Raw genomic sequence first — 22,433 nt, 5'->3', positions numbered from 1 at the left:
CAGGGGTTATTTCAGGTTTTTTTTTTTTTTTTTTTTTTTTTTTTTTTTTTTTTTTTTTTTTTTTTTTCCTGTGTGGGATCTTAAATATATTACCAGGAAATGTGGGCTGACAGAGAACACTAATAATGTGGCTCATATGGTCTAACTGTATGGATTAACTGTATGACAATGGTTTTAGACCTCAACATGAAACTTACACCTTTATAATTCAGAGGAAAGAACAACCTGGAAAAGAAAGGAAATGGTCAGGTTTGGAGTTTTTATTTCACCATAATTTTTTCTGCATTATCTCCTCATAAGAACTCAAGAGAACAGCCATCTGCTTGAACTGGTGTTTTATGCTGAGCTCAAGTGAAGCTTATTTTTATCCTTTTAGTGCTATCACACTGTCTTTATTTTGCCTAAATTTTTAACCCAGTTATAGTGATGAAATTTGGTGTTGTATGATTCCTTTCATATTGTGAGAAATGAAATATGTAGCTGTCTGGAAACACCAAACAAATAATTTATCTATTCTCAGATCTCATCAATTATGAGAGCTTGGGTTTTTCTGTGTATAAATGCTTCAGTCAGATTGGTTGCCAATAAAACTGGTAAACCTATAGAAACTAAATGAGTGGTAAAACAGAGAAAATATATATGAAAGGATCTATTTTATCTGATGATTTTGAGATGATATGTCAGGAATTAAGTACAAGGATGTATTTTGTCATACCAAGATATCACTCTGAAATGAAACCATTTAGTTCATGCTGGCAGACTCTTTCTTCTTCCTAACTGATTTCCAGGTTGTAACGAGTATTAAAAATTCAGTGACAATTTTAAGACTGTGTTTCTTAAGTGTAAGTGTGTCATCTCTAGTTTCTTGTACTGCTTCTCTAAAGTTCACATGTGTATGTAAATTTAAAAGAAATTTAGTTTTTCCTTGTAAAATGCTGCAGTGAGAATGATTAAAAAGCATCCTGGAAAGTGAGTAATCATAAAGAGAGGAAAAGCATTTTGGGAATATGACCTTGAGAAGTCTGGGGACCTGGTCCACAAATCCTATTGCTACTAAATTTTTGATGGCATGTAGTAAAACTCAGTGCAAAGATTGAATTGTATTTGAAACTATATTTTAAAATGAAATAACAGTAAAGCAGTGTCTGACTGCACTTAGATAAATCTAGAAGTGGGTGATATATGAAAGATAAAACTTACAAAGGGACAATATGTGAATGGAAGCAGCCAGGCAGGCTGGGGGCGTGGCCACCAATTTATGCACACAACTGCATTTTCAACATAATTAGCTGTCTAATTGAGCATTATAGTTTAACTGACACATTTAAACATGTAATTTATTTGAACACACACTGCTTGTAATCTATTTCTAATGTTTATTCTCCAGGATGGCATCAGACTTTAGAAGAGGAAATTATCCTTCTGATGAACAGAAAAAAGAGCCAAGAGTATGTTGAGAAGCCATGAATGCAGATAAATTTCTGTAATTTGAGATCAGAAGGGGAGCATGGACGCAGAAAAGCCATGCAGAGAAAGTTAAGTACTGTGCATGACTGTAAAGACACAACTTAATTTCAAATACCAGAAATGTGTTGCACTTCATGTTATCAGGCTACAGTGAAAATCTGACTGGTTCAGCTGGTACCTAGGTAAGACGGATATTATAGTAACTGAGAGGTTTAAACTGTACATCTGTCTTTTCCTGAGGAAAAAAATATCCTTTTCTCAATGTCACGGATTTTGCCATATAGATACGGCTGGATTTTTCCATTCCTGAAAAGGGACAATGGCACATCATCCATACTCTCTTAAAATATATGGAGTGGTCTGTCAGCAAGTAGCAGGAGGAAGAAAGAAGAATTTCCTTAATTTACAGTTGCACAATCCCTGGTGTGCCAAAATTTCACTCTCTGGGTGGTAGTTGAGCACCTGGACATTTATTTTGGGGGGAGAAACAAACCAATGCATGTTTGGTTTTGTTCACAGACTTTTTTTCCTTTACTTTTGGGACTTATTTGCCACAAAACAGTGGCAGATTTCCTTTTAACCCAGCAAACTTTAGTAGTTGCAGCTCATTATGTGTTTTGTGGTTCTGAGCTATGAATCTGCTGCTTCGATTACAGAAACTGCCAACAGACATGAAAATCCAAAACACAGAGGCTAAACCATTCCTGCTTTTTATCTGTGGAATTACTTTTGCATACTCAGACAATTTCACCTTCTAAACAAAATGTAGTAACAGCTACAGTTAAGGAATGCAAAACAACTAACGCAAAACTTTTCTGCCAAAATAAAGGAAACTATTTCAAATCTGAGGTTGGCACAATTCCTGGCTTTTTTCCTCACCTTTCCCTCTGCTCTCCACACTCCCAAGTAATTAATTATCAGAAGGGAAGAAGAGAAATTAAATGCAAGATCATGCAAGTAGAAATAAAAATGTACGAATCTTTTACAACAAGATGAATTCACTTATTAGGAGATCTGAAGTTTATAGCAGTGGGTTTTGCATATCTGGATAGATAAGGTAGAATAAGCTCAGAAGATAAAAATAAAACCGTATATGTAAGAACAATCTCTGAAATTTGCATAGGTCCCAAATACATGGCTGCCATGCAGAAGTCAAGAGGAAAGGGAACACTTACAGAAAAACTGGTTTTTGTACCCCTCATGGGGAGGTGAAGGGAGAGTTAGGAAGATGGACTGTGACTCAGAGCATTGTTTCTCATTTCCAGTTTTTTGACAGAACAATTGTCAGGAGGTAGAATTTCTATTTTATTGCCCAATGTGTTCAGAATAGGTCTTGTCAGGAGAAGCAGTATTGGAAATATAATGAGAAATACATTATAGAAAAAAAAATTCTTTACTACTTTGACCTTTCATCCTTTACATCGTGCTCCGTGGTGATATCCTCCATTTTGTGAAGAATAGCAAGACTGTCCATACAAAGAGGAGAGCACTTCACAAAGCTCCCTACTCTGGTTATGGGACTTGTTGGAACTTCTGGATTAGTGCCTCTTCTATTCTCCCTTCATGATAAAGAAGCAACAAAGCCTTTCCCATTTGGAAGGCGAGGACCAGTGGAAGAGGAGAATCAGAGAAATTACTCCCTAATTACCTCTAATAGAGTAGTCCCTGTTTTAATGATATTCCTCATTTTTGCTCTGCTTTGGTAAGAATAGGAATTCCTGTCTTTGGACTCTTGACTCTGCTCTGATGGGAAGCAAAAACGGCACCAATGCCAAACAGAAATCTGGGAACTGCTGTCTCCTCACCAAGATTTCTGCTTGGCTGTGCACTGGTGTGGACACACAAAGCTGTCTCAGCTGGCTGGTTGTGTCCTCCTCCAGTGTGCAGAACTGGCATAGCCTGGGGGGCAGGCAGGACAGTGAAAAGCTCTGGATTAAGCTGCTTTTCTTGGCTGAGCTATCTGGGATAATGATGGGTATCTGGATCAAAGAGTGAATTCTACATTATTCAAGAAGATTCACTAAGACTTGGGCATTCACTGCCCCCTGGAAAGGGGCATGAAAAATATGGAAAGTAAGAAGAAATTCAAATGGGAATGGTTCCTACTTTAGTTCAGACTTTAGTGAGTATATGTCTTCAGGTGGAAAAAAAAAGGTGAGAAATAAATATCAAAATATATAAAAATAAATATCAAAAATTAAACAAAGCAACACTTAATGGCAAGATACTCCTTATGTATCATATTCATTGCTGTCATGCCTGAGGAGAGGCCTTTAAATATATGTTGTTTTCAGAAAGCTGAATTGGGCTATTTTCCTTAGTTTCTCTAAAGGGTTTTATAAATTGAAGACAATTATTAACAAAAGGTTTATGCAGTTGATTAACGTAAAGTCTCTGCTTAACTTATACTCCTGTCCATTTATTTCTTGTTTAAATTAAGAATAAATAAAAGCCTACATTGTGTAATCTGAAGAGAAATTGATACAGGAGCACCTCAAATTTTCCCCAGCTTAAATTTCTGTGGTATTTTGACCTATTCTGCAGGAATAGGTCAAAATACCACAGATTTTGACCTATTTACATGATTTACAGTGCACCATCTTTCTGTACTCCCTCTCTGCAACCCTTCTGTCTACCACAGAATATCTTTTACAGGGAGGTGTTGTGCTACTTGAAAATGACTACAGTTAACTTGGTGTGCTGTTTTAACTCAAGTACAATTTGTATTTTGATTCAGCAAATGGATACTCAGTAAAGGAGATATCTGTATATTCAGGGTTGCACACTCAAGGGGAGGGCCACCTCAGTGTGGGACAGGTTATGCAGAGGGAAGGCTTTGCTTTAGCTATAGAGACAGTGACTAGATATGTTTTCTACTCTGTATATTAGCTCAACATTTCAGCACTCTGTGTGTGTGTGTGTTAAAGAGGAGTGAGAGTCTTTTATCCTGTTGAATCCCTCTCTGCCACTATCTCCTGCAAGGGGACTGTTAGGGCTCTGAAGCCTCTAGAAAAGTGTGAACAATACTGATTATATTCATTTATTTTAAGGCAAGAGCCCTCGAATTGTACTCCCTTACAGAGTCCTCTCAACTCTCCCCTTTGAAGTGCAACAAAGAAGAATAAAACTCTGAGGTTAGTGTCCATTTTGTTATAAAAGAGCCTATGATGAGTAGAAACATTTGATAGGAAAGCCTCCTCTCTTAATCTTTGCACTAGATTAAAGGTGGGAGGGATGGAAAAATGCTGGAAGTGGTGCATTATACACAGAGAGGGTTGAGCTGTTGGCTGTTTGTAAGTTTATATGTGAAGCATGATTTTGAAATGTGCTTAGAAATCCATGTCAGTACTTTTTGTTGTCCGGGAGACTGAATTTCTCAGGATCTGGGTAAATTGTACCTCCTCACAAATGTGGGGAGGGGGAAGAGGGCATATTTCTGGCATGGTAGCTGTTTTACACAACATTTTAAAGCCTAGAAGTGGCAAGTCAGAAATACCTTAATCAAGCCCACACACTCTGTCCATCTGCCATACATCGGCTTCTTAATCTTCTTACTAAATGTCACAAAACATGGTAAAATTACTATGCTTGAGTAGACAGTATCTCTGAAGAATAGATTGTTAATGTGGAAAGTAGGAACTTCACTTTCAAAGTGAAAACAGAGGCTGACCTCAGCACTAAAATGCTGCTCTCTTTGGAAATGTGGGAATAATATATGGAGCTGCACTAGTACTAACTGCTGAAGCACCTTGGCAGTGCTCCAAGCAAGTGCTTTTTCTGATGGAGTTTTTAACACTTCAAGAAGATAAAGTATGTGTATTTAGATGCCAATAAAATGATTCCCTGTATGATCCACAGGCTGCATTTCAACACTAAACTGCTATGACTGTGTGCATGACAGACTGCCAGTCATTTCTGGGCATGTATGAGTTTTTGCTTATCTGCAGGTTATATCCCTTCTTCTGGTAAACTCTGTCCCTGCTTCAACCCTCAACTGAGATGCTTCTGTCCATCTCTATGGGTGGAGATGTTATGCCATTACTGCTAAAGAAGCCCTGACCACCCCAGAGCTCATTGACTGAAACCTGATCTTGCTGCATTCATGACCTGCACAATGCTCCAACCAAGATTTGTTTGGTCTCCAGACAAAAAAATCTACACTAAATGGGAAAGGGGGAAAAAAAATCTACATTAAAAGGGAAAAAGTGTGAGTATTGCTGCATATGGCAATTGAGACAGGAATGAGAACAAAATGGGACCTACAATTCCCATCACAATTATTCTCGGGTAAGAGAGTAGTTTTCTGCTTAAGAGAAATCAAATAACTTTGTATATATTCTCTATCTAGTCTAAATTGCATGCAGCAGAAGGGGAAGGAGCTCAGCTAATCTGGTAGGATAGACAGGTGACCTTCTGTTAAGGGTGGGGGTAAGGAACTGGGCTTCAGATTACAACAAGGGATCTGAAAGATTTCCCCACTTGGCGTCCAGTAAATTGAAACTTTAAGTTCTTGAATTCTCCTCTCCCAAGATTTTGTATAGATTCTTTTCATAACAGAATTCAGCTGAATCTACCTGTCACACCTGTGAACTGGGATAAGTATAACTAACCCTTTAAAAAAAAGGAAAAATATTATTTATAGTGGAAAACCTTAATTCACAGAAAGTTCAGTATCAAATCAAATAGAAGAGTAATGCAAATGGAAAATGATACTGTATGAATTGTATGAAAAATACCATAAAAGTGAATATGGAGTTGCTAAAGAGCCAAGGTTAAATCTGACAATCTATGCAGTTGTTGTATATTTTCTTAACATTACAAATTTTTATCTTCTGTGAAGAATTCTCCTATGAAAAATGGGGAAATGGGTTAGAAAACATTATCACTGCTAATTTTGTCTCTGAATTTTTCAAAGATTTTTTTTTCTGAAGTGCCAGTTAATTCTCTTCACATGCCCAGCCTAGCCTGAGTAATCTGAAATAAAATCCTGACTCCCTGAAGCTGCCAGCAATCTTGCCAATGTGCCAGGTATCTGGCACATGCAGTTTTAATGGAAATTTACCCTGAGGTCTTGATTTCTTGAGTGCCATGAGGTATCTCAGTACTTGCATCCAAAAGCTGAGGAAAAATAACATGGGGACTTTGAAAATTGTTGTTTCATTCTGCTAATAAGAAATGCAAACACAGAAAACTCAAGAATAATATTTATGTACAGCATTGCTTAGGTTATGATTACATATATCCAGTATATGAAAAATTGGATGGTATAAAACCCAGTCATATTTTCATATCCACAGGGCTTCAGTGAGAATTGGCTTTCTCTCGTGTGGAGCTTTCATGTTTGATACAAGGTGCTAATGATTCCTGTCTGCTTAAAAAAGACCCATTAAACTGTCAAACCATTCCGCCAAATTCATCATATCTTTTTAAATAGAGCTTTACTAGTGAGAAAAATAGGAGGGATTTCTGAAATCCCTTTTTCTTTCCTTCTTTTCGAGCTGAAAATTGACTGGCAGCTATCAGCAAATTGAACACAGGGAAACTTTCAGAAGCATTTGCCTTCTAAACTGCTGTTGCCTGCAGCCTTCTTGATATCAGATTTTTATTTTCTTCCTGCATTTTATAGGAAGCTTTTGACTGAGAATACAAGAAAAAAATATTTGAATTGCTTTTGGATTTCTTATAGAGTTTTATCTTATTTTTAAAATCTGTGAGCTGGATGTGTATTTCATTCCTTTTCATTTTTCCTTTTGCTGCTAAATATGTTTGTGTCCAGCACAAAGTGGAATGAAAAATAATTGAGTAAATTGCAAGACTCTGACTACAAAATAACAACACCCCCAACATTCTCAGTAGTTCCATTTTTAACAAAAGATTTGACCTGTAGTAGAGATAACAAAGTATTTTGATATTCTCACAATTCTATGTTTGCATTAAAGCTTTAAAAATCTCTCCCAGTCTGCTGACATATTTTTTACTTCATAATCATTTATTCTCAATGACACCTTAGTTTTTAAATGCTTATAGATTTTATCCCCCCAATACTAGTTAAACTCCTTCTCAACACTACAATAGGAGCTGAAATCCCCAGTCAAAACTTTTCAGTGCTAGATCATCTACATGAAACAAATACTTTTAGGTATTTTGCCATACTTTGACATTTGAAACCAGACTGCTGCCTTTCTGCAGGGCTGCATTCTGAAGCTCACAAACAACTTGGCATTATACACAGGAGACTCAGATCAGTTTTCTAAACAACATTTTTCATGCCATGCCACCCACGTGTAATAGTTTGGGGCTTTCCTCGTCTTTTCAGTCTTGCTGAACTTCCTCTTTTATTCCTGTGTCTCCACTCAGCATGGCAATGTGTGGCTGCAGGCTTGACTTGTGACTCTTTGGATTTGTTTGATTCAATAAGCTGATAGACAAATGCCTGGAAACATTGTCAAGGTATGCTCTCTACATCTAGAAATTATAGAGTTTTTTTGGGCTTGAGAATTCGGGACACAAGTTCAGGATTGAAATTTAGGTTCTTCACTTTGCTGCATTTGTTGTAGCATTACCATAAAGGTGAACGCTTTGTGTCTGTTTTGTAGCATTCCCCAGGGGAAATATCAAAATTGTAGCTTCTTTGGAAAGATACAGCTATGTCCAGATGTTGGCAAAAACTCTGTGAGTGTGATAAGCAGGATAAACACACCGTGTCAGCTGTGTTGAGCCTGAGGTACTTAGCTATTGTTATTCCGTGTGATGCTCAAGCACTGAGAAAAGAGGTGCAGCTGGCTAGGAAGGTTATTCACACCGTCAGAGGCCACTGATGGCATTCACGCAGTCTGGGTTACTGAGTCTTCTGGCTGGTGCTTTAGCTCTTTGCAGGGTGTAGGACTTGTAGGCTTTTCTGGTAAGGATTTTTTATTGGAACAGACGGTGGATAGATTGATCAGGGCTGGCATTGAGATTCAAAAGGAAACTGTTTCACAGTGATGATCTCAGTTATGCTTCAAAATGTTTGTTTAGGAGAAAATGTCTATGAATTGGAAAAAAACAAGCAAGGAGAAAAAATAAAAAGGCTATGCACAATGCCAGATGCTGTTAGAGGCTGAAGGTTTATTTTCAGAACACTTTTTAGAAACACTGCTTCAAAAAATTTCATCAGTCTAAAGAAAATTGCACCTTATACCTTTTTGTTCTGCTTTTAGAGTGACTTTTTATGGACGAATGGGGCTGTTCTGAGTTGGACAGGTTAAGCCCTGTGCTTTCAGAAAAGCTTTTTGAAAAGACACGGAGCATTGTTTGTTGTGTTTGCATAGCGGTCCTTGCTCTGTGATGAATAATTGAAGTAAAAGTGAGATACAGTGAGATACAAATAATCCGAAGAGATTTTGTGAGTATACTGTAAGTGGGGTCAGCAGCCAGTTATGACCCTCTTCCAGCTTTGTGACCTCCTCAAGACTGGGCTCATTTGATAGATAGTTCTCATGAAATTCCCAGAATATAACAAATAATCCCCCAACACCAAATAAGCATTCCTTACCCTGAGTGAAACTAATAATTGGAAGTAAGGCTGGAACTCAAAGGAGAAAATCTCCTATTTTTCTTATTTTTAGTGGATAGCATTGAGAAGCTATGAAGAAGAAGTACACAAACATACTCCCTGGGAAGGTTACAAATAATGAGATCACTAGCAAGTTGCCAGGAGTTAGGAAAAGGAGTTTTCTGGACCAGCTTTCTTCTGGTTCTACCTTATAAATTTCCCTGGAATTTCACAAAGTCCTAACTTTGCGTGCATACTATCCCCATACCACTGAAAGAGCAAGCACCCTTTTCCCTGCATGGGAGAGTGTTAATTGCTATGCCCAAAGGGGAAACAGTATTCTCCTGGCTAGTAATCAAATGTTATTTGAAAACCATTATAGTGCCCAAGATTTGTACTGGATGGTTGTTGCAGACAACTGGCTTGCTGGGAGCTGCCTCAGGGTCGTCTGGTTATTGAGCTTTTGGTTTGATCATGGAACAAACTTCCTGTGTAAATAAAGGATAAACATTAGTTAAGAATGTCTGCGTCAAAGTATCAGATGTTTGAAGATGTCATGTGCTTCTTCATTAAAAAGCCTTTGAAAATTAAAATAAAGGTCACCAGCCCAACTCAGTTTTCTGATGAATGCTTTTTGCTGGTTTGATTTGATCCAGTTCCCTGATCTTATTGGGGGGCAGCCTGTGGAACGTGCATCAAGAGAAAACATCTTGGCACAGCATGCCACCCAATCCTGGCTTTTACTTGTAACCAGTGCCATGGAAATTGGCTTGGTTTGGACTGGGGGCTGACAGGGAAGGTCCTGTCTGCCATCAGTCTGTGCAGTCACATTGGGCTGCTGTACAGGGAGCAGCTGTGAGCACATCAGTGAGGGATCAGCTACTGAGCACACCAGTAGATGGAGGCAGAAGTAGGATGTGTTCAGAAAACTGGACAAGCACTACTTGACTGCTATGTAGTCAAAAGTTACATTCATTTGCTTTTTACCTGTGTTCATTTAAACCAGATAAGCTTTTTTTATGCCTTCTTTTATCTCAGTGCCAACTATTACAGGTGAGCTATAACTGAAAATATGAGGCTTTAAAACCACTCAAGTTTTACAGTTGCAGCATGTTGGTAGTCCAGTATTTCTTCTTTCTCACATAAATTTGAAAGCACAGTTGTGCTCTGAGATCAGTGCCTGCTTTTTGAAGGATAAAACGGTTTAACTGATCTTCCTTTTACTCCCAAACCAAGGTACTAATTAAGGAATACCTGTAAGAGCAGTAACTGTAGCAATAACCTCTCACTACACTGATCTAATCTGAAGCTATTAGCAGCTGCAATTGTTATAGCACGAAGAATTTTTCCCCTTTGGCATATGTTATAAAACCTGTCCCTTGATTATGTCAAAAATGCTTGAAGGCTATTGATTTTTGCTCTGTTTTAGGAGAAAACACCTCTTTTTAACAGTTTAATTGCTCAGTTTGAATTGAAATGATCAGGTGAAGCAAATGTATTTATGCATCTACTTACCTGTTTATCTGCTCAGGGGAGCTCTGTGGATTTTTGTGTTATCAGGGATAGCACAGAAATGCCATTCTGATTCCTGAGCTGTTGGAGATCCTGTGCTCTGGGGTGCTGCCCTGCTCCTGCCTGGCCACGCATGCGAGCTGGCTGTGAACCTTTGCAGTGCATTTTAACAAAGTGGTGTTACGGTGCTGGCTCCTGACATCCCGGAAAACAGCTGCACCTACAAAAATGCCTGCTCTGTGGAAATAACGCCTGTGTGCTCCTCAGGCTGACTGGGGGGTGTTGCTAAGTAACGCGGGGTAACACCGGGGCTCTATGGTGGGTCCTGGTCCCTGCAGAGATTTCCAAATTAGCAACACGGATGTGGGAGAGGCAGATCAACTGCAACACTAACAGTTCAGCCCCACAAACTGAACTTTTGTTGAGAGTTTTTCGAGAATGAAATTGGATTAGACCCAGGGATGACGTATCCTGCTTGATTTCTTTTCCCCTTGTGCTCTGACGAGCTTTATGTTTAGGCAGGCTTTTGTTTCTGGCTCTGAGCTGCTTTAAAAAATTGGGAGTGTGTCTCCGGGTGTCTTGGGTGATAGGCTTGCACTGATTGGTGAGGTTTGGCTCGAGTTGCCTGCGAGTGCTTTGTTCTTCTCACCACCCCCAGGTCAGTTGCACAACATGCCCCTACAGTTTAAAAAGGAAAAGAAAAAAAAAAAAAGAAAAAGAAAAACAACAACCAAAAAAAGAATCAGGAAAAAAAAAAAAGAAATGCTGAGTAATGCCAGCGGTTTCTCAAATGGCTGATGCAAACCTGGAGAATTTACATCATCATTCAGCTAGTGTAACTTGGTATGACAAGAGCTTAAATACAAGTCCATGCGGAAGCTGAGCTGGTTTCCAATGATAGGGCAGTACCACAGTGTGAAAACGCAGGTGTTCCTGAGCTGGGCTTGGATCACAGGAAGGGCTCACATACTCTTTAAGAGCTTGTTACCTGTGTGTAGGAGCAGCTGGAAAGACAAGAGAAAACAGAGTAAGAGACGAAGTAGTTGGCTACATAGAGAGGGGAAAAAAACCCTTTCAGTTTCTGCTAAAAACTTTTCTGCCTGTGCTTGCCAGCAGAGTGCTGGTGGCACTGTAGCATGTTTAGGAAAGCTGCTGTGCCCACGGTCTCTAATGGAAGCTACTTGCAGGGACAAGCTAATGGCAAGTTGTCCTCTCTGGACAGCGGACAGCCAGCCCAGGAGGGAAAAGTTGTGCTGAAGAAGAAAGTGACGCTTTTGAGGGGGATATCCATCATAATTGGCACTATCATTGGAGCTGGCATCTTCATCTCTCCCAAAGGCATCCTGAAGAACACAGGCAGTGTGGGCATGTCCTTGACTGTCTGGACAGTGTGTGGTATCCTCTCGCTTTTTGGTAAGTCCTTGAAAAGTTTCTAATTGGTCTAGAGGGGCAGCTGGTGAATTATTGTGATTATTTCTCTGATTTTACTATTGGATAGGAAGTCAGAGTGCAGAGCTAGAGCACCAATGGGACTACAGAAGGTCTGTGCTTCATGATGGGTGTGTGGAGGGTGCAAAGATTTGCAACCCCTGTCCCCCCACTTTTACAGCACCAGCTGGTGAAAGCTGGAAACATATATATATATATATTTTTAATGGGTCCCTAAAGGAACAAGAATGAGTATTTTTCCCTATAGAAGGTGCTGTATGTTTTTCTCCTGTCTGTAAGATATATTTATGATTTGCTTGTAAAGCCCTGGCAGCTGGATGAGCACGCTGCTTGAACACCACTGAAATGTTTTAGACAGCTCAACCTAGTTCCCCAGAGGCTAGAGCAAGGTCTGAGAGGAATAATTCCTACTGTAGGTAAGCTGTACTGGCATGAAGGGGAGCAAAACAATAATGCTGATAACCACTGTTCCCAGCTCTTCCTTCCTCACTCATGATGGTGCTTTGAAAGACTGGGCTACAAAAAACAGTGTGATAGAAGCAAATCTGCCCTAGGAGTTTTATTGCTGGCCTGCTTATTGTGGGAGTTTTTGTTAATTCTTTGTATTCTTGAAGAGTGTTGAATTGTGAAGAAGTCCAGTTAAGTTGTTCTTTACACAAAACCCTCATTCAGAGTGGAAAACCCCACCCTAGCCTCTGTGGGACAGAGGGTTCATTGACCTATTTAATGAGTTAATCTCAAAGAAACTGAAGAACTAACATGAATATTGGCTTTATTTAAAAGGGAAACTGCTTGTTTACTGGCAGGAGGTGAAGAGGACAAAAAGGGACTAAGTGTCTACTTAATAGGCGGAACATGCAAATGCCACCTTGTAAATTGACTCTGAACTTAAAAGAAATATTCTTTACAGGCCAAACCCACCCAGGCCAAACAAACAGTCGAGTAAGTTAGCACCCATTTGGGTCAAATGATAAATGTATGGGTACAATGTGCAGCATAATCTCTTGTACAAATGTGGAAGATTTGCCTGCAACAAAATTCCCCTGTGAAGAAAAACCTCAGATCCTATTTGTAACCCTGTCAAGAGACCTTGGTCTTTTGAGTTACTTAACCCAGAATTTGTATAAGCACTGCATTTATGGCTATAACTTTAGTAGTAGTAATCTTCTGTCTGTGAGATAAAGTCTGTACCAAACTTTTATCAAACAGATTTTTTAGGTCATTTTCCAGACCTGTAGATCTGAAAATTGGCATAGCAAAACATAGTATCTTGTTCTCAGAATGGACCTCTTACAGTTTGTTTGTTTGATTTTGGTTGTTCTTTCATTTTTAAAAAATTGAATATATTAAAAGACCATTTCATCCTGAACCTCAACAGAAGAGGCTGGCAAAAGAAAATTCATAAACACCTTTTTTAATATGGCTGTAAGGATTCATTTAAGCACATCTTCAGGTAAGCTAAAGAATAGCAGATAAAAGTCGCCATATTTTTGCAAAGTCCCAAACAAAACAAATTAACAAGGCTGGAGAATTTGTCATCATGTGATACAGCTTTGATGGGCCTGTACTTGTGATGTGGTTTTGACATCTGTAGTTCTTATCTAAAAGTGTTGTGATGTAAAGGCCTGCAGGGAAGAGAGCTGAAATGAGTTCCTGTATGTTGCTGATCTTAACTCTGTGTGATGCAGTGCTAACAAATCTTTTTCCTATTTATTACTGGCTGTGTTTATTGGTTGTGGAACACTATTGATGTGGTCCACTTGTGGAGCCATGAATCCCCAGCTTTGTAACAGGCTGATGGCTCCTGACCTTTCACTGTATTTGCAGTACACAGAAACACTCCACCGGTATTGAAAAGCTGTGACTAAGCTATCTCCTGAGTTTTGTATGGAAGATGTTAGAAGTAGTGTTGAGGAAAATTCTTATTCTGCAGACCCTGCTTCCAAATTTTAACAATTTGATTGCTTTTGCCCATAGCTGAGGAGAGGTAATACAGTTTTCAGACCTTCAGAGTTGGAGCCAGGCATCTCTAAGGCTGAAAGGATTGGATCAGCTTTTGATAACAAGCAAATGGGTCATATATCTTTCATTTAGTAATGCAATCTGGCTGCCTGGGAAGGAGGGTGGCTGGTGTGACACCCCAATTTGTTGTTCCTCTTCACAAGATATTGAGTAGCAAAGTGGTAATGGCAAATAGCTTGTCCAGTGGCTTTAAATATACCTGGATAAATGGTTTGGCATACTGCACGTCTAGCTGAGCAAATTAAAACTTACAAAATTAATATAAAAATATATATTAATTATATTTTTATATTAATTTATATTAATAAAAATATATGTATGAAAGGTAGTTGTGACACTGTGGAAGCTCTGTTTTTTAGGCTATTAATGTTTTGATAGGTATTTCTGGATATCTCTCACTGTTGAATTCTCACAGGTGCCCTCTGCTATGCTGAACTAGGAACATGCATTAAGAAGTCTGGCGGTCACTACACCTATATCCTGGAGGCCTTTGGCCCATTACCTGCATTTGTAAGGGTCTGGGTTGAACTCCTCATCATTCGGTGAGTGTATCATGACTCTGTTTTTTTTCTGATTGCACTGCACTTGTCAGTCATAAGGAAAAATCTCTGATGTCGGGCAAAAAAAAAAAATCAAATATATTTTGGTCAGTGTACTGTGTTCTTTCACTAGGATTGCTTCAGAGAGTTTAAAAATGTTATTCTGCTTATCAACTTTGTTCAAGGAGACAGGTGTGCATATATACATATACTTTCCCTGCCACAAAAATTCAATTAATTGCCTTAGTTTTGGTAAGCTTACTATGTCCATTGATGTCACTAATGATGTTGTTAGCCATACCTAGATACAGTACAGTGGAAGAGAGAAGTTACCTTTACCTTTTCTCAGTCTTGGCAATACCTTCTGGAGCAATTACTGTTGTCTATGGATACAGGAATAACTCCTGGTGAAACTATTGTCCAGTAGTTTTCAGAGTTAGGGGCACCATGTATGCTTTATATGTCAGATTGGGCCCTGGTTTTTTGTTTTTGTGGGGTGTTGGAGAGCTTAACTCTTACATTGGAAAACACTAACTGACCAAATAAAGAAACGCTGTCTTCACATACTTAAAATGTCCAATATGTTGCCTTGGTGTGTAAGCTTGTGACTCACTCAGGCTTTGACGTTGTGCAGAATAATTACAATATGAAGATGTTGAATCGTATAAAATAAACTTTCATAATGTAAATGGATCAACGTATCAAACTCACGTGTAGACTCTTTTTTTATTTTTACAGCTTTGCTGAGTTTGGTGATCTTGATACATGTAGAGCAGGGCAACTCACAGAAAATGACTTTAGGAATGCTCCATCCACCCCCTGCCTCAGGCTGGTTAGTGCTTCTTTCCCCTCTTCCGCAACCAGCAGATTAGTCATAAACGAGGCACAAGCGTGATTTCAAATCACAGCCACGTTTACATAACACCGACAAGTCCTAGCATAGACTGTTGAGTTTAAAAGTGCTGACAGTGCTGAGTCATTATGAATTTATAAATCCTTGTGTTGTTTCCAGAGGAAATAATTTTGTATGTCAGATGGTCCAACACAACCTTCCCACCAAAATGTAACCTTTGAATTAACTGCAAAATTTCCATCAAATGTGATGAAAGGGCAGATGTCTCAACTGTATGAACCTTTTGCCAAGAAAGAAAATCGGGCAGTGGAATGAGAACTATGTTTTCACAGGTCTCTGTGAACAGCTATATCATTTCACATCAGAGAATCAACAAAAGGGAACAGTATTAGAAATCTTCCTCTTAATCTGCACCTTGTTCGGCAGAGGCAATTTATTAACCTAGGCACTACACCCACAAGAATCCAGGCATCATAAATTCCTTTCCTCACAAAATAATTACGTTTTTATGTACAACAGTGTCCCAGGAGTGTTGTATAAGTGCTCTTAGTCATCGTGATCTGCCCCACACCCAGAAAATAATCGTGTTGCATGGGAGAGAACATCAGTGGATTCCTTAATAACCCAATCTGAGAGGCTGTGAGGAAGCCATACATGTTGTAACTTGCAATGACCAGAGCAGCACTGCTGAAACTCTGTGTAGACTTTTATATCTGATTTCTGCATCAGGAAGCTAATTGCTACCGTCAAAGAACTTGAGACCTCATATATGTTTATTTTATGTTTTTAGCAGATGAAATTGCACACACACATCTCAGCTAGACTGGTTTTTTTTCTGAAAAATTGCAGGATTATCACATTCACAGGCTGGTGGAGGAGTCGCAACCAAAATAGACATTTCCTGCTCTCATGTATCTCTTTAAAGCTGCTACTTGACAGTGGAGGACACACTTAACTACTCTGCACAAATACTGATTAGTTCTGCCTTACACTGCACTGCTTCTCACTCAGTGTGAACCTTTTTCTCTCCCAAAGCCAGGTTCTGTGTATTTTATACATATTTATGTACCATTAAAAAACCTCCAATGACTACTTTTCAATCAAGTGAAGACAGCAGTGTGACTGCCTTGTCTATAGAGCTTCACTGTAGTGGTTGCCAAACAAAGGCTGGATGAGAGTGTGCTGCCAGGTGCCTGACTTAGCTGTGGTATGTGCTGGGACCCTGTCCTGCTCTTTATCTGATGTCTTCCTGTATCCTGGCCCTTCAGTGAAAGCTGGTCATGCACTTTGTACCTGCTCCTGAACACACAGCTATGGAGCACTGTAGCAAAAGGAAGAGCATAGAATCAGAAGGCTGGAGAAGACCTCCAAGATCATTGAGTCCAACTATTAACTCAACACTGCTGAGACCACCACTAAGTTGTGTCCCTAAACACCCGTCTATGTGTTTTTTTAATACTGCTCTATTCTTTGAACTTCCCCCTCCACTGATTGACTGCACTGCCAGCAACATCTCCCTCCCCCAAGACATGGCAATGTCAGAGCTATTTATTAGAGATGTCATTTAGGAGCTATGTATTTAGAAAAGAAGCAGTGACTGCTTCTTTAAAAAGGCTTTTCCTTGAAATGGGAGGGCAAAATCCAAGGTCTGAGGAAAGGAGCTAGGACTGAGAAAAAAAGTCTGGGACAGCTCCAAAGATCTGATCTTTCATCTGATCTAGGGTACTCCAAAACCACTTATGGCAGGCTGCCTGCAGTACTTGAAAGCCAGAAGCCTGGTGATCTTCTGATATGAATTAGAAATATTCCACTGAGGTAAAGTCAATAAATGTCTGTGAAAGTCCAGACAAAATTTGCAAAGCCATTTTCTGGCCAGTGAGAGGAACATCCCCATGCATGGCAGATGCACGTGCAGCAGCCCTTGCTCATCCATGCAGAAACTTACTGAGGCAGATTGTTCTGTTCTGTTCTGTTCTGTGCTGCTCTGCAGCTTGGTCCAACACAGTGTGTGACTTCTGGGTTGATCATAACACAAAGAAAGTGGGTTTTGTTTCTAGGGTGCAATGCCCTTGTGGAAAATTATTTTATTGTTTGATGGAGAACAACAATGTCTCTGCAGAATTTTTATCAAAATTCTGGAAGTGAGGTGTTTCAGATTTTTTCACAATAAATTTGCATGCACTTTTGTTCAACATCAAAGGAGAAATCCTTTGAGAATCATGTGCCCTTTTGTCCTACAGTGTGTATGTGATAAACCACAGATGCCACCAGCTGTCCTAAAAAGAGTGAAAATGTCCTCCCAAATGGAACATGAACAGTAACATGCAGGCACAGGCTAATTTTGCTACTAATGTGTGTCAGTGCTAAGGCTTCTGTCAAACAATTAGCTTCTCATAATATCAATATTATGTGCATTTCAAATTTGTAAATGCAACAACTTTGTGGGGTATTGGAGAACTTAACTCTTACGTTCTCCAATAAAAAAGCACTAACTGACCAAATAAATAAACATTATGTCTTTCTTCATATTCCTTTGTTTTATGGTATTCTATAGTATATTACAGGGATTTTTGCTCTTTCCTGCAGTGCTAGGAAATTGTTAGTCAATAAAAGGAAAAAATTCTGTTGGTATTTTAGAAAATCCCATTTCGACTGTCTCAGAATTTAATAAAAGACCTGGGTAGGTTGTGGATGCTTATTTTAGTAAACCAGAATTCTCAACTGGAATTATTTTCATTTGCTTGTGTCTCTGAGGGGTGAGATATATCTGGCCACTAAAATTCACTGACTTTTGTGCAGAGTGTTGCCCATGTAATATGATTCTGGCTATGTTCACTTCAAGTGAGTGAATGGAGATTTGTATTGATACTTTTCCCTTTGGATTACAACTGCTTTGCAACATGGAAGTTGTAAGAGCCACCTTGGTAAGAGTTTTTGCTGTCAAGATCAGAATCACTGAGTAGTGCTGAAATGATACTAAAAGGTTAAAATTCAACATAAAATTTTAAATTCATTTTGTTAATTCAAGTGAACTCAAATTTCTATTTCAGTGCTACATTCAGAAACTGTGGTGCATGTCAGCAAAGCCACAAGAAAGCACCAAAATTAAGGTTCACAGTTCTCTGATAGTGAAGTTACAGCATGATCCAATAAGAATAATAACTATGTACTATTACAGATTAACTTTGTGACTTTGTTTTTTTTCACTCCAGCCCTGCTGCCACAGCAGTGATATCATTGGCATTTGGACGCTACATCTTGGAGCCTTTCTTTATGCAGTGTGAAATCCCAGAACTTGCGATTAAACTTATTACAGCTGTCGGCATCAGTAAGTGTCCAATTTTAGATTTCAGGGGAGGGTAAAGATTATATAAATTAAAAAACCCCAAACATATAGCACACTGAGTGGGTTGTTGCTTGGTGTAAATCATGAATTACTGTGCATCCAATGCCAGGGGCACCTGTGTGACGTTTTGCCTGCGTGTGTGCGTGTTTGTGAACAAACACAGGAGCAAAAAGAACAGCAGACTTTATCAATGGCAGGGAAAATCTATTATCAAGGCTGATTCTGTTGCCACTTGGATTTATGGCCAAATTTTCATTATTTTTGTAGAAGCAATTTCAGTCCCTAAGAGACGGAGAGGCAGTGCCAGAGATATGGAAGAATGATTACCTTCTTTAAGTGCTTTGCTCTACCTTGGTTTTAGGAGGCAGTTGAATGCCAAATATGATGTCATGAAAAAATGTAATTCTCTTGTTGCAGACAGCAACATGAGGTCATCTTCCTCAGGCCCACTCTTTCCATCCTGGCAATAATCCTTATTGAGGCACTTGTGGTTCAGAAAGCAGGAACCGAATTTTGGGAGCAGAACATGCAGCCTGGTGCATGGCTGTTGCTGGCTTGTTGTCCTACACTTGCTAACTTTGTAGTTAGTATAAAAGGGATCATTTAGGGTTACAGAAAGCCAGTATTTGCAGTGGAAAGAGGGACACTACCCTGAGAGCAGAGGCTTTACAGTGTACCTGGGCTGGTGTGGAGGATGCATGCAATGGGAAGGCACAAAATATGATGGGAATGGGACTCTGGAGCTTGTAGCATTAGAGGCTTGTTTCCAGGTCTGCCTGGTCACAGGTGAGAATGCTCATTGTGGGCACGCATTGGAATTCAGCTGTGCTGGGAGGGAATGCAGAGTAGACCTGAGTAATTAGTAACAGATTGTTCCTTTAAATTTGCTCGGTGCACATATCAGAAACAAAAAGACTGGAAAAAGGAATTAAGACATGCAAAATGATCAAAGGCCCGCAGGAGACCCCCTTCAGTTTTGCACAATAATGGGTTCAGATGACTTTTTTTTTCTTCAGGGCAAGGAGTTCAATTGACATTTAAATTTTCAGTCTCCAGGTTACTGTGGATTTTGTGGTCTCTCTCTCTGTAAGATTTCCTTTCTGATGGGAGTGTTAAAAAATTAGTATGTGACTGCATTCCTTTCTAACCTAATTATGCACAAACTATAGGTTTCATAGGAATAGTTGAATTAGGGGTTTGAATTTTGAAGTCAGTGACTTTTTTCAGCTGCATCTGTCTAAAACATTCCAGTGCAAGATAAGAGTGAAACAGATGTTCAGTAACATTAAGGTCACTGAGACAAAAGGAATAGTAAGTGAGCATTTTGTTAATTGCATGTGATTCAAGCACAATAGGTGAACAATTTGAAATATGGTTTTATTACTTTTAATTTAAGTGAAAATCTGTGTGATAAGCCAGGGCTTGGCAAAGTAATTGAACAAATAAGTAGTGTTGCAGGGGAGGTGGAGTTAGGCTGAAATAATCATAGCCTAAAGGGAGAGGGGAGGTCAGAGTGGGTCTGTACAGCACAGTTAGGGTGAACTGGCATTTCACAGAAAGGAGAGATTCTTGTAAAAAACTTGTAGTACTGGATGGGATGACACATATGTCAGACTGAGGCTTCATTCTTTGCAGTATGCTCTACAGTGGAGTTTCATTTGCAGTAGTACTTAGAACTTCTGCTGCACTTAAGCTCAGGGATCCCAGAGTTATCCTTGTGTGGTGAGAATCAGCTGCAGTGGTGGTAATTGTTACAAATGTTTGGTATTGGGCATGTAAGCAGAGTGATAGGTGAGATTAAAGTGCTGAGTTGAACAGACACTTTGGAGCCCTGGAAATCTTGTAATCCAATAGAATGGTGCAAAAAGTAGTGTTTGTTTCCACTTCACATTTTAAGTTAATCAGATGACAGTTAAAATGCAACTACTGGACACGATGACATTTAAAACAATCCCTTGTTCTTCCTTTATTATTTATAGGAAAAAAGACATATGCTGGGCACAAATTCCCCTTGAAATCACCTGTTGAGAGCAACCTTGAACAATCTGTAAAAACAAATTTTCTGTTCTACAATATGCTGCTTTCATTTTTAGTTACCTTTATTATGGTTTTTCCCTTTTTACCATAACCAACCAACCAAAATGCCCAAACATTTCAATGTCTCCATAGAGAGAAGGATGCTTGTGTGGAGTCTCTGTTCAGATGCCACAGCTTTCTGAACCTCTGAAGCAAAACCTTCCTGCTCTTTTCAAATTTAGAAATCACTTAAATTCACTTGGTGTTTCTTAAGCAAATCTTCACAAGGAGAAAAACCTAGATCAAATACTGGATATGCAGATCTCAATTTGTCAGTCTGCCACAAACCTTTTCTCAACTTGGTTAATTAACTGTACATGAAAGAGGAGCAGATATCTCAAAGATTTTTATTACACTACACATTTCCTGGACTCATAGAATCATAGAATGGTTTAGGTTGGAAAGGATGTTAAAGATCACCCTGTCATGGGCAGGGATGTTTTCCACTAGATCAGGTTCCTCAAAGCCCCATCCAACCTGGCCTTGAATTCTTCCAGAGATAGGATACCTAATTACTACATTTTTTTGAAAATAAATGGCCAGGTAGAGGAGAGAGAAGCTGGATCTGCTACTGCACAGGGAAGGACGGCTGAAGAAAATGCAAGCAGGAGGCTAGCCCTTCTAACTCCCCACTTTGTTCCAGCAGGACAAAATAGCTCCAGGACAAAGCAAAGGGATGTTGCAAGCCTTTGTTCTGATGCTGAAGGTAGTCTTTTTTAGGAGAAAGAGTTTAAAAAGAATTTTTCTTTTGAAGTGACAGTTGATAGACTCCTCCATATTTATTGTTTCTTGACATAAAGAAACATCCTGCCACCATGCTATCATTGCAAAAAGGCCCTATATTCATATATTGCTACTTAAATGTGATGGTAACAGGAAGGGAGAAATTGGATTGTGAAAAGGTATCAAACTCTTCTATCAAAAGCCCAAATAGGAACTGAGCCTTTTCCAAACTTCTCACATGGCCTTTGTATCAGAAAGCAGATAAACAGGTTTTGGACTTAAAAACTGTGAGACTGAGAACCACCTACCAACTGACATGAGTTCTTGCACTAATTCATATGTGTATTTTGGGCATTTTACACTGCAATAATATATAATTCTGACCCCCCCCCTTTTAAAAAAAAAAGGTGTGGTTTTTTTTTTTTTTTTTTTTTTTTTTTTTTTTTTTTTTTTTTGAGAAATCTGCCTTAAAACTCAAATATCCCAAACTTTGGCTGTTAGAGGTAAAGTTATGCTTGCAAACTGTGGTTAGCTGTGCAGGTCTGTCAGTGCTCGCTGCCAAATGCTCCAGCCCCAAGTTTTATTGGTGTCTAGGTGAGTCTATAATCAGATGCCTTTTTTCCCCCTCATGATGGCAGATGTTGCAGATGCCACTTTCTACTGCTGACAGTCTTCAGACAAGTAGTTTACATTAAAATATCTCTTGGCTTGCAGGGATCTGCTCTGATATGCTCCGGCAAATATGCTCTGATAGGTGCTTTTGTGCTTCCTGTGACTTTTAATTGGCTCATTAGGGTCTGCAGATTGAGAGTATTTTTTGGCGTTTCTTGAATGCCTTGACCCTAAAAGTCTGACAAGTTATGGCAGAGCAGTTTTCTTGGTCTCCTGCTGAGGCAATGGTACATAGATTCT

General features: G+C 39.2%; 1 protein-coding gene across 8 annotated transcripts in view; it reads left to right on the top strand.

The window, feature by feature from the left end:
- The first annotated feature begins 1,407 nt into the window (after positions 1-1,407).
- SLC7A11 (solute carrier family 7 member 11) overlaps positions 1,408-22,433 on the top strand; it is a 77,136-nt gene continuing 56,110 nt past the window's right edge. Inside the window, exons 1-5 of one of the 8 annotated variants that reach the window (XM_064416522.1) lie at positions 1,408-1,649; positions 4,518-4,601; positions 11,852-11,926; positions 14,400-14,526; positions 18,589-18,704. In XM_064416522.1, the coding sequence (XP_064272592.1) occupies positions 11,881-11,926; positions 14,400-14,526; positions 18,589-18,704 (289 nt within the window). In that variant the 5' untranslated portion in view covers positions 1,408-1,649; positions 4,518-4,601; positions 11,852-11,880. Of the gene's footprint in view, positions 1,650-4,065; positions 4,602-7,757; positions 7,918-10,857; positions 11,172-11,319; positions 11,927-14,399; positions 14,527-18,588; positions 18,705-22,433 lie in introns of those variants that run through there. The other 7 variants (XM_064416519.1, XM_064416517.1, XM_064416516.1 and 4 more) reach the window with 7 other exon arrangements.

This window comes from Passer domesticus, chromosome 4 (assembly GCF_036417665.1).
Source record: "Passer domesticus isolate bPasDom1 chromosome 4, bPasDom1.hap1, whole genome shotgun sequence".
Classification (NCBI taxonomy): Eukaryota; Metazoa; Chordata; class Aves; order Passeriformes; family Passeridae; genus Passer; species Passer domesticus.
This window is presented reverse-complemented; position numbering and strand designations above follow the sequence as displayed.